General features: G+C 35.5%; 1 protein-coding gene across 2 annotated transcripts; it reads left to right on the top strand.

The window, feature by feature from the left end:
* Nucleotides 1–61: 61 nt before the first annotated feature.
* On the top strand, nt 62–15,832 carry LOC125649173 (crooked neck-like protein 1). 2 transcript variants are annotated; one of them, XR_008803529.1, is made up of 16 exons: nt 62–221; nt 537–626; nt 3,165–3,227; nt 3,340–3,431; nt 3,553–3,636; nt 4,021–4,139; nt 4,443–4,565; nt 5,239–5,417; nt 5,615–5,776; nt 5,897–6,025; nt 10,308–10,520; nt 11,033–11,179; nt 11,274–11,468; nt 12,100–12,261; nt 12,746–14,995; nt 15,495–15,520. XR_008803529.1 is itself a non-coding variant. In XM_056167167.1 (16 exons), exons 1-16 carry the CDS (start codon nt 174–176, stop codon nt 15,636–15,638), a joined length of 2,043 nt encoding a protein of 680 aa, XP_056023142.1. In that variant the 5' UTR covers nt 62–173; the 3' UTR covers nt 15,639–15,832. The 2 variants fall into 2 exon arrangements, 1 of the variants encoding a protein (XP_056023142.1); XM_056167167.1 differs by having other exon boundaries at nt 12,746–12,838; nt 15,495–15,832.
* The last annotated feature ends 1,902 nt before the right edge of the window (nt 15,833–17,734 follow it).

Here is a 17,734-nt window from a genome sequence, read left to right as displayed (position 1 = left end):
ATATATACAAACAAACATGAATTATAGAAGATATTTTTATTCTTTTTGTGCGGAATACTTGTTATTTACTTCCGGTAAAGATAGGTACTTCCTTTGAATTCGAAGTGTGAACGACTTGGACTAAGAGTCAGAAAAAAGTGAAGAGTTTTAACATTTTGAAAAGATACAGCAGGATGGAGGGTGAAGAAGAGGGAAAGAGGAAAATGCCCAAAGTGGCAAAGGTATATGTTCTTTTATTTTCACGTGTGGCTGAATCCAGTTATTGTGAGAATTTTGTTCGAATTTCCTCAGTTTTTGTTTTCAAACACATTATGTAGTAAGAACAGATACTTTTATGCCAATAAAATGAAATAAATTTCAACTACACGAAAGATTTTTCTTTCGATTACTGACGTCTTGACATTTGTACTCAAGTAGGATTTATGAGGAAATTAATGACAAAGGTTCGCAGCTGAGTTTTGTAGTAGGCCAGCCTACATATTGTAAATATTTTGGGAGGTATATTATTGATTTCTTATCTCATTCATCTCTTTTAGGTCAAGAACAAAATGCCTGCACCTGTACAGATTACTGCTGAGCAGCTCCTAAGAGAAGCCAAAGAGAGAGAACTAGAGTTGGTGCCACCAGTCAGTATGATAGTTTAAGAATCTGTGATCTATCAGGGCTCAACATTAACTTTTTTCCCTATTTGTCCATTCGGACAAGGGATAAAGATATTTACTTGTCCGAACTTCAACTTCATTTGTCCGAAACATTTTCAAAAAAGGATCTAATATTGTCAACTTCAAAACTGTATTTAAATTTACTTAATATATAGTCTATTTTTATACCTGCTTGATTGATTTTTTTAAAATCTTATTCTCTTGATAAAAACAACAAACGCATAAAAAAAAATTATCTAGACTTCCTATCTTGAATCAATGACTTCGTAAGATCCATGGATGATTGAAAGTAGTATGCAATAAGTGAACACCGATCCCGATTGAGTTTGACTCAGCTAGTTTACATAGCGATTGATATCGAGAGGGATCAAAGTTCATTTTCCATGCATTACACATGTACTTCCGACTCTCAACTACCGATAAACTTTTCACAAATTTGTTTGGAGACTTCTTTACATAAGAAAAGCACTTGTCCAATCGGACAAGTGCCCATCAATATTCACTTGTCCGAAATGTTTTTCCACTGGTACCGGACAAGCGGACAAACGTTAATGTTGACCCCTGTCTATTTTACCATATTTTATTCATTTTCCGAATTTATTTTAGGGGAGTTGAATTTAGTTTAAGAGTTTTCTGTCCAACTTATAGGCACATACTAGTGCCAAGGAATTTTCTATTTTTGACAGTCTTTTAAAAGACTGCTTTTGAACAGCAACAAAAATGTCAGGCAAAACTCATCAGATAATGTATTACTGTATTATGTTGATCTTTGATATTATATTTTTAAAATAACATACAGATTTTTAATATCTATCGTTGTTTTATATTCAATTAAACATTAAATTCATTTCGTGATTAAAGCAGATTTGGGTGAAAGGCATGGTTTATCTGAAAGAAAAACAGATTTCAGGTTTTCTGTCACGTTTTTCTGTTTATCCCAAACTAACGTTTAAAAATTACCGTTATCAATTATACAACTAATAATACATTATGTAGATCTATAATTCTTTTTGAATAGCACTGCATTTCTCGTCTACATTAGCTGCCAGAATATCGCCAATTGTATGAGAAATATTTATTTATCAATTCTTTTTTCCATGATGAAATACCATCTGTTTCGTTGACAGGAATGATATAGGCATCGGTACAGTCATCAGTGACCATAATTGTTTACATGGTTTTTAAAATATGGAATGAGTATTTTGCAAAACGAGTAATGATTACCAAATACAAATCAATGAGTTTGCGTTTCAGGATTTTCTATTCGTAAAATTTAACATGTATTCGAATTGTTATTTTCTTTTTGGTGTGTTAGGTAGAATCGGCAAAATAAAAAAAAGTATAATTTGCATTTTATTTTATTTTTTTCAATTCCCCAGAAATTAGGGTTGGCGGATCAGTAATCCAAGAAATAACAAAACTGGCCTTGCTTTAATTTAAAACCAATAATGCACAGCAATAAAATGTGATGATTGGTAAATACGAATTCATCTATTTGTATTGAATTTTATTGTAGTGAATTACAATATGGTAAGGGGGAAATATTAAATTGAATAAAGCTTTATTCCATTTTTTAGTTCACCTGAGCTGCAAGCTCAAGTGAGATTTTCTGATCAATTTATGTTCGGCATCCCTCTGTCAGTCCATAAACTTTCTTACGTTTTCGACTTCTTCTCCAGAACTGCTAGGCCAATTTTGACCAAACTTGGCATAAAGCATCCTTGGGTGATGAGTATTCAAATAAAGTGCCTATCAACATTTGAAACCACAATTTCATGTTAAACATTCAGCAACTATTGAAAGAAATAATTGAGATGAATCAAAATTGGGTTATAAGAAGTTCTTACTTAACTGCCTTGAAAAAGTAATGCAAGTTTATGACAGAAAAATAATTGGCTGTAATCAATTTTTAAATTAATTTGTCAATTGACCACCACCACAATAATCCACAATCTGGGACCATGGTTATGAATTAATTCACAGACCAAGAATTTCTTTTCAATTTTATGATTTATTATTACCTAATCTACTATATAAATTGAAATCAGATCACTTGTCTTTTTAATTGAAACTGATTTTTTTTTTTTTTTTTTTAAAAGTAGACGTTCCAAAAATAGTGGAGAATATGAAAGTGGAAAGTAATTCTCGTTCAGTACATTGCTGAAGAAAAAACCCCACAAGATTTGTTATGATAGGATACAAAAGGGATTTCTCTCTGTATTGATAGAGGAAAAACATCAAAACTGAATATTATCTGGTAGATATCTTAGAATCTTGATTGGATAATGATGGTCAGTACTAAGAAAAAATTTATACACCTCATATGCAGGTCAATGATAGATTCCAACAAATGACAACTGATTTACAGATGGCTGAGTAAAATACTACAGACATCATATTTATCAAATATTGAGATCGGGTATTAAATTTGGGTAAGAATTGAAAGTTAAGGTAAGCATGTGTTTTAAAGGTGTTATATTTTTCTCATTTTCATTCCATTAGCCCCCAAAACAGAAAATATCAGATCCAGATGAACTTAAAGAGTACCAGAGAAGGAAAAGAAAGGTAGTTTCTTTTTATTGCAAAAGAAGTAAAATTTGATTCATGAATTCATTTTATGTTCCAAAATGAAGTTTTGATTTCCAGAAAAATATATAATCAATTCCTTGTATTGCAGACATTTGAAGACAATATCCGCAAAAACAGATCAATGATGACCAACTGGATCAAGTACGCACAGTGGGAGGAGTCTCAAAAAGAAATTCTGAGGTCAGTTAACATTCTGTCAGTCTGGACAGTGTTCTGATGGATGAAAGCAAATTATATTTATCTTTGTTATCATTTTCTGACTTTAAATTTAAAATTTTGTAAATGATTATCCGTATTTCAGGGCCCGTTCAGTGTATGAGAGAGGCTTGGATGTAGACCACAGAAACATCACGGTTTGGTTGAAGTATGCAGAAATGGAGATGAGGTATCTGTCAGATTTTGAGTTGGATTTTTGTAGCTTTGTGAGTCTATGTATCTGTCGGATTTTGAGTTGGATTTTTGTAAGTAAAGTAAGTAAGTAAGTAATTTTATTTAAAGTCGGAACTATATACAGGTAAACAATAAACATGAGCTAAGAGCTCTTTAACCGACTATATAGCATTAAAAAATCCACAAAGCACTAATGATATATAATAGACATAAAAACAGAAATTTGAAATAAAACAGCTTTGTGAGTCTATGCATCTGTCAGATTTTGAGTTGGAATTTTGTAGCTTTGTGAATCTATGTATCTGTCGGATTTTGAGTTGGATTTTTGTAGCTTTGTGAGTCTATGTGCAAGCTCTTATACTTGAGTTATGTCCAACAGAGCAAGACAACTAAACCATGCTAGGAATATCTGGGACCGGGCCATAACCATCCTCCCGCGGGCCAACCAGTTCTGGTACAAGTATACCTACATGGAGGAAATGTTGGGAAATATTGCAGGTGCTCAATTAAGAAATCATGGAAATTTGTATCACTTTTATTAGCATTCTATCGTAAATGTCTATTTTTGTACTTGTGTATTGATTTTGGAATCCTTAAAAATGTTCAAACAAGTTTTTTAAAAAAGTGCTGTAACAATTATGCCCCAGTAAAAAGAAATATATGTGAACAAAACATAATTTTTGCAAAGGTAAAATTTTTAACAACCATTCATATACACAATGTGAAAAAAATATCTATGAGAGAGTTTTGCGATAAGTTAATGTTTTTTGGGTTTTTTGTTTTGTTTTTTTTTTCGTTTAGGTGGTCGTCAGGTATTTGAACGTTGGATGGAATGGGAGCCGGAGGAGCAGGCCTGGCATTCGTACATCAACTTTGAATTGCGATACAAAGAACTAGACCGAGCTAGGATGATTTACGAGAGATATATCCTTCCATCTGTACAAACCAATCATCAAACTTAAGTTTATTAAAGCCAAAGAAAAATTAATTACTTCGTTCTCAAGTCAAGTTAGTCAAAAATAGATGTGGGAGAGAGGTTATTTTCTTTCTGTTTATCTTAATAAAAAATGGATGAAAGATTTTTTGGCTAATTCAAAACTCACCATCTTTAATAGAATTAAACAGCATAGGGCAATCATCTAAAAAAAATCACTCACAATGTGCCATGGCAGAATAACCTTCACATATCTATACAGATATGAACACCATTGGAACTACATAACCTCGTCTACTATTTACAAAATTTTAACTATTTATGCAAACATTGGGATGATCCAGATTTAGTCAAACGTTTTACAGACAGGAGTGTTTAAAATGCAGTTGGGGGATTCCAGATTATTTATTCCTTTTTCTTTTTTTCTTTTTTTTTGCATGGGAAAGAACAAGAGAGAAATTTATTTTATATTTAAAGATAAAAATGGTTAATTCGCATGGTTTAAACAGATGCAGACTGGCCTGAGAACCAACTAATTAATTTTTTAGGCTTAAAGCTGTCTATTGTAAAATCATACTGACATATAAAAATTTGTTGAATGTGTTAATGTATACGTACATGAGGTATAGCTGTATATCAGAAGTTTTCCTTAACCCTTTGTACTTGTTCTGATCCATCCGGAGGTGAAGAACTGGATTAAGTATGCCCGATTTGAGGAGAAGCATAGCTACATCAACAGTGCTAGAAGAGTCTATGAAAGGGCAGTGGAATTTTTCGGGGAGGACAACATGAACGAGAAACTTATCTTAGCTTTTGCAAGATTTGAAGAGGGACAAAGAGAGGTACTGCAGAATTTCAAATCAAACTTAACCTGAATTTTTCCTTATTGTGCGATTATGAAAGTGTTACTGATGATATTTCCATATGTTGATGGGTTTTTTTGTATACTGAATTATTAATTGAAAGAGTTGAGAGACATTCATTTTGTATTTAATAGCAATTTTGAAAGATAATGATAAATTGGTTTTTAAAATTTCAGCATGAAAGAGCCAGAGTAATATATAAATATGCACTGGATGTGTTGCCTAAAGACCAGTGTGAGGAAATCTACAAAGCATATACAGTCCACGAAAAGAAGTTCGGAAGTCGAACAGCCATCGAAGATGTTATTGTCAGCAAAAGGAGATTCCAATATGAAGAGGTATGAGAATGGGAGAAAATGTTCAAGCAGCAAATTCTGAAATATTGAGTTTTTACAACAGTAACGCATCAGAACAACTCGAGAGATACACGGATCTGTATGATGTGTGTAATTTTACAGGAAGTGAAAATGAATCCTTTGAACTATGATGCATGGTTTGACTACATCAGGCTGCTCGAGTCCGATTCGAACACTGAACAAGTGAGGGACACCTATGAAAGAGCCATTGCAAATTTACCTCCGTCAAAGGTAGGAAAGCTCTAAGAAAGTGTGCAAGGTATTGTAACCTGCCAGGGATTTATTTTATAAGATGTTATTTTATGCAGAGTTATGGAACCTGATAGTGCATGGCCATTATTGACAATTTGTGAATTAGATGGTACTTTGTGTAGAATAAGAAGAGGGATGTTAAGACACTTGGTCTCTTCTGCTTAAGCTGTAGAACCAAGGTGTGCTTTAGGGTTTAGGCTTAGATGTATTGAGCATTTTCTGTTATATCTAGCAGGGTTGTAGTAAGCCACTTGAAAATACTCTCTCATTGCAAACAAAGTTTTTCCTGGAGCTTGGTTTATCAGAGGTGTTTCATGCTCCAGAAAACAAGATTTAAGAATGAAAGTCAGAGCAAGAAAACTTGTTGAAAGATAAAAAGATAGAGAAAGAAAGAGAACTTAAATGCAAGGAGAATACAAAATAAAATTATCCAATTAAAATTTCACGTTTTGCAAATGCAAGATCTTAATGCGGGGCCATTAAACCAAGAAAAGTCAGGTCCCACATGGCCCTGAAAGTTCCAACTCTTAACCACAACCCTTCGTAGAATGTACTGAGCATTTTCCCTTCTATCTAGGGTGTAGTGAGCATCAGATCGAATAAATAATTTTATATCGATAAAGAGAATCAGAGTCTATCTAGGATGTAGTGAGCATCAGATCGAGTAAATAATTTTATATCAATAAAGAGAATCCGAGTCTATCTAGGATGTAGTGAGCATCAGATCGAGTAAATAATTTTATATCAATAAAGAGAATCAGAGTCTATCTAGGATGTAGTGAGCATCAGATCGAATAAATAATTTTATATTGATAAAGACAATCCGAGTCTATCTAGGATGTAGTGAGCATCAGATCGAGTAAATAATTTTATATCAATAAAGAGAATCAGAGTCTATCTAGAATGTAGTGAGCATCAGATCGAGTAAATGATTTTATATCGATAAAGAGAATCCGAGTAACATGATCGAGTAATTAAGAGAGTCCTGAATATTGTTGTGATGAAGGGGTGTGGTATATCAGTATTGGAATAAAGAGAGTTAAAGGGAGATTACTCTGTATCATCTCACAATGTTTTCAATAGTGAACCACTGCTCTTGCCTGTGTGGCTTCGGAAGTTGTAGCGCCTTCATGGTGGTAACAAAAAGGATGATGCCTTTAATACAGTATTTTCTCAATCATGATTATTTCATAAAAGCCTTAAAGAAGACTAGGTCTGTGATTAAAAAATTCAAACGATGATGAACATTTGATGCCAAGTCAGTTTTGAATTTATGTCACAGGAATATGGGCAAGTTTGAAATCAAAAGTTCAATAATTCAAAACAAAATTGTTTTGAATTGCAGTCTCCAACATCTATGCTGTGTAACTGTTTTCAATGAACAAATAATGCATTGAGAATTAATACATTAAGTTGGTAGGTTAAAACTTCTGTGACAGATAGTCTGCTCTGTATTCAGTTGAACTTTAGTATCTCGAACATCAATATCTCGAATGCCATGGATTTCGAAGTTAGTTGGAAGTCCCAACTACATTTTCTGTGTCGTACCCCCTTGTAAACGAATCACCTTGTCTGTCTGTCCGTCCATAAACATATATCTTTAACACTGAGGAACAGATTTCATTAAAACTTTGTTTAGATCTTATAATTATGAATAATGAAGTTGTGCACCTGTTATTTTGATGGAGATTATTAACATTCATGGAAGTTATGGATTTTTTTCCATTTTTGAAGGGGGGGGTGGGTATTTTGTTATTGTCAAGAGTATATCTTTAAAATTCATTTGTTCTTCAGTGAGCACAAATTCGATATTTCCCACCATCCTATGTGCCCTGCGGGGATATTAGTCCTGTTCAGACAGTTATAGTTCATCATATTCTCATTATCTCAAACTCTTGGATATCGAAAAAGATTTTAGCTCACATGAACCGAATACTCAAGTGAGCTTTTCTGATCAAACCTTTCTGTTGTCAGCGTCATTGTCATTAACTTTTCACACTTTCATCTTCTTCTCCAGAACCACATGGCCGATTTCAACACAACTCAACACGAATCATCCTTGGGTGAAGGGGATTCAATTTTTTAGCTCACCTGAGCTGAAAGCTCAAGTGAGCTTTTCTGATCACCCGTATTCCGGCGTCCGTCCGTCCGTCTGTCCGTCTGTAAACTTTTCACATTTTCAACTTCTTCTCAACAACCACTGGGCCAATTTCAACCAAAGTTGGCACAAAACAACCTTAGGTAAAGGGAATTCTAAATTGTTAAAATAAAGGGCCAGGCCACCTTCCAAGGGGAGATAATCAAGAAAAGGTAAAAATAGGGTAGGGTCATTAAAAAATCTTCTTCTCAAGAACCACTGGGCCAGAAAAGATGAAATTTATAGATAAGCTTTATTAGGTAGTGCAGATTCTAAATTGTTAAAATCATGGCCCCCGGGGGTCGGATGGGGCCACAATAGGGGGTCAAAGTTTTACATACAAATATATAGGGAAAATCTTTAAAAATCTTCTTCTCAAGAACCACTGAGCCAGAAAAGCTGAGATTTATATGAAAGCTTCCTGATATAATGCAGATTCTAAATTGTTAAAATCACGGCCCCCGGGGGTCAGATGGGGCCACAATAGGGGGTCAAAGTTTTACATACAAATATATAGGGAAAATCTTTAAAAATCTTCTTCTCAAGAACCACTGAGCCAGAAAAGCTGAGATTTATATGAAAGCTTCCTTATATAATGCAAATTCTAAATTGTTAAAATCATGGCCCCCGGGGGTCGGATGGGGCCACAATAGGAGGTCAAAGTTTTACATACAAATATATAGGGAAAATCTTTAAAAATCTTCTTCTCAAGAACCACTGAGCCAGAAAAGCTGAGATTTATATGAAAGCTTCCTGATATAATGCAGATTCTAAATTGTTAAAATCATGGCCCCCGGGGGTCGGGTGGGGCCACAATAGGGGATCAAAGTTTTACATACAAATATATAGGGAAAATCTTTAAAAATCTTCTTCTCAAGAACCACTGAGCCAGAATAACTGAGATTTATATGAAAGCTTCCTTATATAATGCAGATTCTAAATTATTAAAATCATGGCCCCCGGGGGTGGGATGGGGCCACAATAGGGGGTCAAAGTTTTTTTTTTGTTTTTTTTTTATATAGTGCAGATTCAAGTTTGTTAAAATCATGGACCCCGGAGATTGAATGGGGCCTCAAGGGGGGCATAAAAGTTTTACATACAAATTTATAGGAAAAATCTTTTAAAATCAACTTCTCAAGAACCACTGAGCCAGAAAAGCTGAGATTTATATGAAAGCTTCCTGATATAGTGCAGATTATAAATTGCTAAGATCATGGCCCCCCCGGGGGTCGGATGGGGCCACAATAGGGGGTCAAAGTTTTACATACAAATATATAGGAAAAATCTTTAAAAATCTTCTTCCCAGAACCACTAAGCCAGAAAAGCTGAGATTTGTATGAAAGCTTTCTGATATAGTGCAGATTCAGGTTTGTTGAAATCATGCCCCCCCCCCCCCCCCCCCCCCCCCCTGGAGTAGGATGGGGCCACAATAGGGGATCAAAGTTTTACATACAAATATATAGGGAAAATCTTTAAAAATCTTCTTCTCAAGAACCATTGGGCCAAAGAAGTTCATATTTACATGAAAGCTTTCTGACATAGTGTAGATTCAAGTTTGCAAAAACCATGGCCTCCAGGGGTAGGTTTGGGTCCATAATAGGGACTATGGTTTTACATGCAAATAGATATGGAATATCTTCTGATATGGACCAAGGTGACTCAGGTGAGCGATGTGGCCCATGGGCCTCTTGTTTTCAAATGAGGGGCAACACTCTTCTCCAGGAGGAGATAATAGCAAATAATACACTAACAAAATTTAAAACTCTTCTCTAGAACCAACGAACCAATTTCAATCAAACTTGGTACAAATCATCCTTGGGTGAAGGGGGTTCAAATGAAGGGTCATGCCCCATCAAAGGAGATCACAAAAATTAGGATGGGGTCATTTAAAAATCTTCTCAAGAACCACTGGGCCAGAAAAGATCTAAAGTTATGTCTACATTGGGTAGGGTGGGGTCACAATAGGAGATCAAAGTTTTACATGTGAATATATAGGAAAAATATTTAAGTATGGGCCAAGGTGAGCAATGTTGGCCAATGGACCTCTTGTTTATCGGTCCCATAGAGTTCGAGATGACAATGTATTACTATTTGAGTTTTTCGATGTTCGATTAATACTTGCAGGAGAAACGACACTGGCGCCGGTATATCTACCTGTGGATTAACTACGCTCTGTATGAGGAGTTAGAGGCTGGGGACATAGAGAGGACCAGGGATGTGTACAAAGCCTGTCTGGATGTCATCCCTCACAAACACTTCACCTTCTCAAAACTCTGGCTTCTCTTTGCACAGTTTGAAATCCGGCAAAAAAATCTACAGGGAGCAAGGAGAGTATTGGTATTTACTTATTTCCCTTGCAATGGTTATTTTATACTGAAGTCTAGTATACTTCATCATATTCCAATGCATTAGTGCATATTTCATAGTCTCTAGTACTATGGGGATCTGGGTTAGAATAGGTCCTCAGTAACCCTTGCATATTGTAAGAGGTGACTAAATGGGGTGGTCTTTTGGACGAGACCGCAAAAAACCGAGGCCTCGTGTCACAGTAGGTGTGGCACGATAAAGATTCCTTCCTGCTCAATGGCCATAAGCACCAAGCATAGGCCTAAATTTTGCAGCCCTTCACCGGCAATGGTGACATCTCCATATGATTGAAAAATTCTGTGGGATGTTAAACAATATTAAATCAATCATTGTCTCTAAACAAGGGGCGTACATTTAAAACTTCCAATGAAAGGAAAAGTTAAGAGTCGGATCTTTCAGTAAATCATTTTAACAAGGAGTATTGCATCTTTGACAAATGTTGCTTTCTCACTTAGACAGTATTATTTCCTGTTTGCTTTCAGGGTACAGGGATTGGAAAATGTCCAAAGAACAAGTTATACAGAGGTTACATTGAGCTGGAATTACAGCTGAGAGAATTTGAACGATGCAGAATCCTGTATGAAAAGTTTCTAGAGTTTGGACCAGAAAATTGTACATCCTGGATGAAAGTAAATAGATTGGTTATTTTCATAGAGATATTCATCCTTGCTGCAGTATTTTACAACTGTCTCTCTAATATTGTGTTTTTGTGTTTTGTTGTAGTATGCAGAACTAGAGACCATTCTAGGAGACACAGGTAGAGCTGACGCAATATACGAGTTGGCGATCAATCAGCCCAAGCTGGACATGCCCGAGGTTCTGTGGAAGGCGTATGTTGACTTCCAGATTGAACAGGAAGAGTATGACAAAACACGAGAGTTGTATAGAAGACTGTTAGAACGCACTCAGCATGTCAAGGTAACTAGATCAGGGATTGTAACAGAGAAATTCTGTATAGAAGACTGTTAGAACGCACTCAGCATGTCAAGGTAACTAGATCAGGGATTGTAACAGAGAAATTCTGTATAGGAGACTGTTTGAACGCACTCAGCATGTCAAGGTAACTAGATCAGGGATATCTATTCTGTTAGATAGAACTTCCATGTGGAGTTTGAGTTTTGTTATTCTGAAGTTCTGGGACAAACGTCATTACTATATCGTGTAATCACTTCTTGACTGAGTAAGATGACTACAATGTAACAATGGTCAACCTCTTGTTTTCTTGTTTCTCTTTCTGACCAGTCAGTTTTCTAGTTTCTCTTGCCTGATTGGTCAGTTTTCTAGTTTCTCTTGCTGACTGGTCAGTTTTCTAGTTTCTCTTTCTGACTGGTCAGTTTTCTAGTTTCTCTTTCTGACAGGTCAGTTTTCTAGTTTATCTTACTGTACTGTAAATTGTGTTAATTTATGTATATATGCGTGTCTGGCAGGTTTGGATAAGCTTTGTGTACATGCATTAATTAATGTATTTATGCATATCTTTTCTGGCAGGTTTGGATAAGCTTTGTGTACATGCATTAATTAATGTATTTATGCATATCTTTTCTGACAGGTTTGGATAAGCTTTGCTAACTTTGAGCTGTCAATCCAAAGTGATGAGGGAGACAACGTGAAGATGGCCAGAAAAGTCTACAGTGATGGAAACAAGTCGATGAAGAACAACAAGGTGAAGGAAGAAAGACTGATGTTACTGGAATCGTGGAGAGATATGGAGGTCAGCATTTCCATATTGTATAATGCATTAATAGAATAGTCAGTGAAATGATACAGTTGTTTGAAGCAGAATGTGACAATTTTTAACTGTGATGTGTTAGGTTGTGACGCATTGTAGTATCAATAAAATTGATTTCTTCTGTTGAATGTTTAAAATAAGTAAAGCTTTGATTGTGCGATGGAATTTGTTCAGACGAGACATGAAGACATGTAGGTCCCCGCTCTTACTCATCCAAGAGAAGGAAGTATCCATGTATTTCCACCATATAAAAAGTATAAATAGTAGTAAACTGTATCATTTCACAGACTGTTTTATTAATGGATTAGATCATATGAATTTCTTGTTTGTAAACGCACTATATCTTTTGTATAAAAACTAAAGAAACAATGTAAGCTAATAACTCTGCATAATGTACATATCTGCATTTTTTATTGTTTATAGCAACATTAGCTGCATATTTTACTATTGTTATGTCCCTTTTCAGAGAGATCAAGGTGATGAAGAATCTCAGGTCAAGGTAGATAAACTGATGCCACAGAAAGTCAAGAAGAGACGGAAGATCCAGACTGAGGACGGGGTAAGTTTGTTTTCTGTAAGATGTTGTAACTGAAAGCTATAAAAAAAAAACACAGGTAGATAAACTGATGCCACAGAAAGTCAAGAAGAGACGGAAGATCCAGACTGAGGACGGGGTAAGTTTGTTTTCTGTAAGATGTTGTAACTGAAAGCTATAAAAAAAACACAGGTAGATAAACTGATGCCACAGAAAGTCAAGAAGAGACGGAAGATCCAGACTGAGGACGGGGTAAGTTTGTTTTCTGTAAGATGTTGTAACTGAAAGCTATAAAAAAAACACAGGTAGATAAACTGATGCCACAGAAAGTCAAGAAGAGACGGAAGATCCAGACTGAGGACGGGGTAAGTTTGTTTTCTGTAAGATGTTGTAACTGAAAGCTATAAAAAAAACACAGGTAGATAAACTGATGCCACAGAAAGTCAAGAAGAGACGGAAGATCCAGACTGAGGACGGGGTAAGTTTGTTTTCTGTAAGATGTTGTAACTGAAAGCTATAAAAAAAACACAGGTAGATAAACTGATGCCACAGAAAGTCAAGAAGAGACGGAAGATCCAGACTGAGGACGGGGTAAGTTTGTTTTCTGTAAGATGTTGTAACTGAAAGCTATAAAAAAAAACACAGGTAGATAAACTGATGCCACAGAAAGTCAAGAAGAGACGGAAGATCCAGACTGAGGACGGGGTAAGTTTGTTTTCTGTAAGATGTTGTAACTGAAAGCTATAAAAAAAACACAGGTAGATAAACTGATGCCACAGAAAGTCAAGAAGAGACGGAAGATCCAGACTGAGGACGGGGTAAGTTTGTTTTCTGTAAGATGTTGTAACTGAAAGCTATAAAAAAAACACAGGTAGATAAACTGATGCCACAGAAAGTCAAGAAGAGACGGAAGATCCAGACTGAGGACGGGGTAAGTTTGTTTTCTGTAAGATGTTGTAACTGAAAGCTATAAAAAAAAACACAGGTAGATAAACTGATGCCACAGAAAGTCAAGAAGAGACGGAAGATCCAGACTGAGGACGGGGTAAGTTTGTTTTCTGTAAGATGTTGTAACTGAAAGCTATAAAAAAAAACACAGGTAGATAAACTGATGCCACAGAAAGTCAAGAAGAGACGGAAGATCCAGACTGAGGACGGGGTAAGTTTGTTTTCTGTAAGATGTTGTAACTGAAAGCTATAAAAAAAACACAGGTAGATAAACTGATGCCACAGAAAGTCAAGAAGAGACGGAAGATCCAGACTGAGGACGGGGTAAGTTTGTTTTCTGTAAGATGTTGTAACTGAAAGCTATAAAAAAAACACAGGTAGATAAACTGATGCCACAGAAAGTCAAGAAGAGACGGAAGATCCAGACTGAGGACGGGGTAAGTTTGTTTTCTGTAAGATGTTGTAACTGAAAGCTATAAAAAAAACACAGGTAGATAAACTGATGCCACAGAAAGTCAAGAAGAGACGGAAGATCCAGACTGAGGACGGGGTAAGTTTGTTTTCTGTAAGATGTTGTAACTGAAAGCTATAAAAAAAAACACAGGTAGATAAACTGATGCCACAGAAAGTCAAGAAGAGACGGAAGATCCAGACTGAGGACGGGGTAAGTTTGTTTTCTGTAAGATGTTGTAACTGAAAGCTATAAAAAAAACACAGGTAGATAAACTGATGCCACAGAAAGTCAAGAAGAGACGGAAGATCCAGACTGAGGACGGGGTAAGTTTGTTTTCTGTAAGATGTTGTAACTGAAAGCTATAAAAAAAACACAGGTAGATAAACTGATGCCACAGAAAGTCAAGAAGAGACGGAAGATCCAGACTGAGGACGGGGTAAGTTTGTTTTCTGTAAGATGTTGTAACTGAAAGCTATAAAAAAAAACACAGGTAGATAAACTGATGCCACAGAAAGTCAAGAAGAGACGGAAGATCCAGACTGAGGACGGGGTAAGTTTGTTTTCTGTAAGATGTTGTAACTGAAAGCTATAAAAAAAAAACACAGGTAGATAAACTGATGCCACAGGAAGTCAAGAAGAGACGGAAGATCCAGACTGAGGACGGGGTAAGTTTGTTTTCTGTAAGATGTTGTAACTGAAAGCTATAAAAAAAAACACAGGTAGATAAACTGATGCCACAGAAAGTCAAGAAGAGACGGAAGATCCAGACTGAGGACGGGGTAAGTTTGTTTTCTGTAAGATGTTGTAACTGAAAGCTATAAAAAAAACACAGGTAGATAAACTGATGCCCCAGAAAGTCAAGAAGAGACGGAAGATCCAGACTGAGGACGGGGTAAGTTTGTTTTCTGTAAGATGTTGTAACTGAAAGCTATAAAAAAAACACAGGTAGATAAACCGATGCCACAGAAAGTCAAGAAGAGACGGAAGATCCAGACTGAGGACGGGGTAAGTTTGTTTTCTGTAAGATGTTGTAACTGAAAGCTATAAAAAAAAAAACACAGGTAGATAAACCGATGCCACAGAAAGTCAAGACAAAGGACAGAGTTAGTTTGTTTTCTGTAAGATGTGAGTGAGAGGTCAAATAAAACACAGACCATATCTGATCGTTTTTTGTAAAATGTTGTAACTAAGAGCTATAAAGCACAGGTAGATATGTTAGTGTTCCCAAGAAGTTTTTACCCAAAGACCTTAGTGTGTTGTTATTTTTTTTTTATTTAGTCGGACGCAGGATGGGAGGAATACTACGATTACATTTTTCCGGACGAGGAGGCAGCACAACCAAATCTCAAACTGTTGGCCATGGCCAAGAAATGGAAACAGGTTCAGGAAACCAGCACAGAAGAGGAACAGGAAGTGGGCTGAATCTCCGCTCACTGATTTCCTTCTGGGAGACGGTCTTTTACGAACTGTGGAATATTGTTTCGCTGTGATGTCTTTCTCTAAGAAATGACTATAAGGATTGTGCTGGCCAAAGCAGAGGGCAAAAGGAAAGAAAATGAAAATCTTGACTGGTAAATGAATACCAGAAGTTCATAATGAATGAATATGAAAATGTTCTTCGGGTGTTTGGTGGTTTTTTTATTTGGATATTGAGTATACACCAGCTTTTTTGCTGTTAGCCTGAGTATGATGATTAATTTCACACTGTAAGTTGAGTAACAGTTTTCATGTTTGACATGAGTCACTTAAATATATTTTCTTTGTCATTAGAAATACTTCTTGAAGTTTGCGGATATGGTATAAAAACTAAATGCATTTTTACGAAAAGCAGAAAAGGATGTACCAAATTTGTGAATTTCGCAACCCCAGGGTATTGACTCTAGGATAGGTCCAAATTAGTCATATTGTGTTATGTTACATATATTATGTAAAGCCTTTCATTACTATAGACATTTAAAAGAAAGATGTGATTTTAAAGCTTATATACATGTACTTTTGTTGAATATGGTATTCAAAACAGGAAATTGTTTTCTGGATTTCATATTGGGCCTTACAAATACAGTCAAAACTACCATAGCGACCCCCTGTATTAAGTGATTCACTATCATAGGTGACAGTAAAAAGTTCCCCCATAAGATGTTACCCTATCTATTGTACCTGTATGGTGTCCATACGGAATCATCTCTACAATATTTTGTTCAGCATATACAGTTCTAGGTTGCCGTCATACAGGCATTCGTCCATCTGTGATATGTAGCAAAAAGTGAATCTCTTCTGACCAATGGACTTTCCTCCAAGAGTTGAGGTTCCAATGATAGCGAGCTTGACACCATTGCATATGTGTTGCTTTGTGGTTGAGTTAAAGGTGTCTTTATGGGTATTTTTGCACAATAACCAAATAAATGCTGTCAATTCTGGGCTGTCCTTGCTAAAAGCAAACAATGTGGCAACCATTCCCTTATTAGAATTTCATCTAACCATCCCTCTGAGTGCATTTTCCTCCCGAGCAGATATTCTATGGAGTACTCTGATATTTTGTACAATCTTTGAACTGTTTTTCTCATTCTAATAATCTGCCATCGGATTGCATTTGAGACTTGCAAAGGACCCATATTTTCGATGTGCAAGAAAAGTAAAACTAATTTGTCAAATTGTACAGATTAAAGGGACATGGACATGGTTTCAGATGAAAATTTTCAAATTTTATTTTTTCATTTTTATTATTTAGAATGTTTCAATAAGGTATTTCTATTGGTCAGCAAAAATTTGAATGTCAGATGTCAAGGTACATGGGAGATACAGAAGTCACAATTTTTTGTTATGTAAACAAGGCTCGTGTTATGTTTTTGTTTACATAGGTTAAATACAGTAGTTTCGTTTAAAGCAGATTTTTCAAATTATAAGTTAATTCTGATCACAATTAAACAGTTACTAATTTGTGATACATCTTATTTTGTTTTAAACGTGATATTTTCTATTAAGCAATCTATATGTAAAGAAAAATGTGGCACAACCCATGTTAACATAACTAGGATTTATGTGTTGTATCTCACTTGTAACTCAACAATTGATATTCAAATTTTGGTTAACCATTATAATAAAAATGGAAAAATAAAATTCGAAAATTTTCAGCTCAAATCGTGTCCATGTCCCTTTAAATAAAGAGCTAAAGCTTTGTGTACAAAACTCACATTTCTGTTGGAAATGAGTACAATAGTCCCGTGGTCAACTCTCAACCAAGAGAATGGACAATAGACCAGTGAATACAGGTGTATTGTAAATAGAGGTACAGACTTGTGTTACTGAATTCAAAATTGTTGCTCTGTTCTTAAAATATTTATAAAGGTGTATAAAACTTTGGTGTTGCAATACTTTTTTCCATGTGTATAAGATAAGTTAATTTCAATTTTGGGTCCAGAGGGCATAAAAGCAAAGACAGTTTATAAAGAAAGAAATATCAGGAAAAAAATTGTAACATTAACTACAAACTGTGTGTAGATGTAGCATATGTGAATACA

The sequence above is a fragment of the Ostrea edulis genome, chromosome 5 (genome assembly GCF_947568905.1).
Source record: "Ostrea edulis chromosome 5, xbOstEdul1.1, whole genome shotgun sequence".
Lineage (NCBI taxonomy): Eukaryota > Metazoa > Mollusca > Bivalvia > Ostreida > Ostreidae > Ostrea > Ostrea edulis.
Note: the sequence above shows the minus strand (reverse complement) of the source record. Positions and strands in the feature narration are given on the sequence as shown.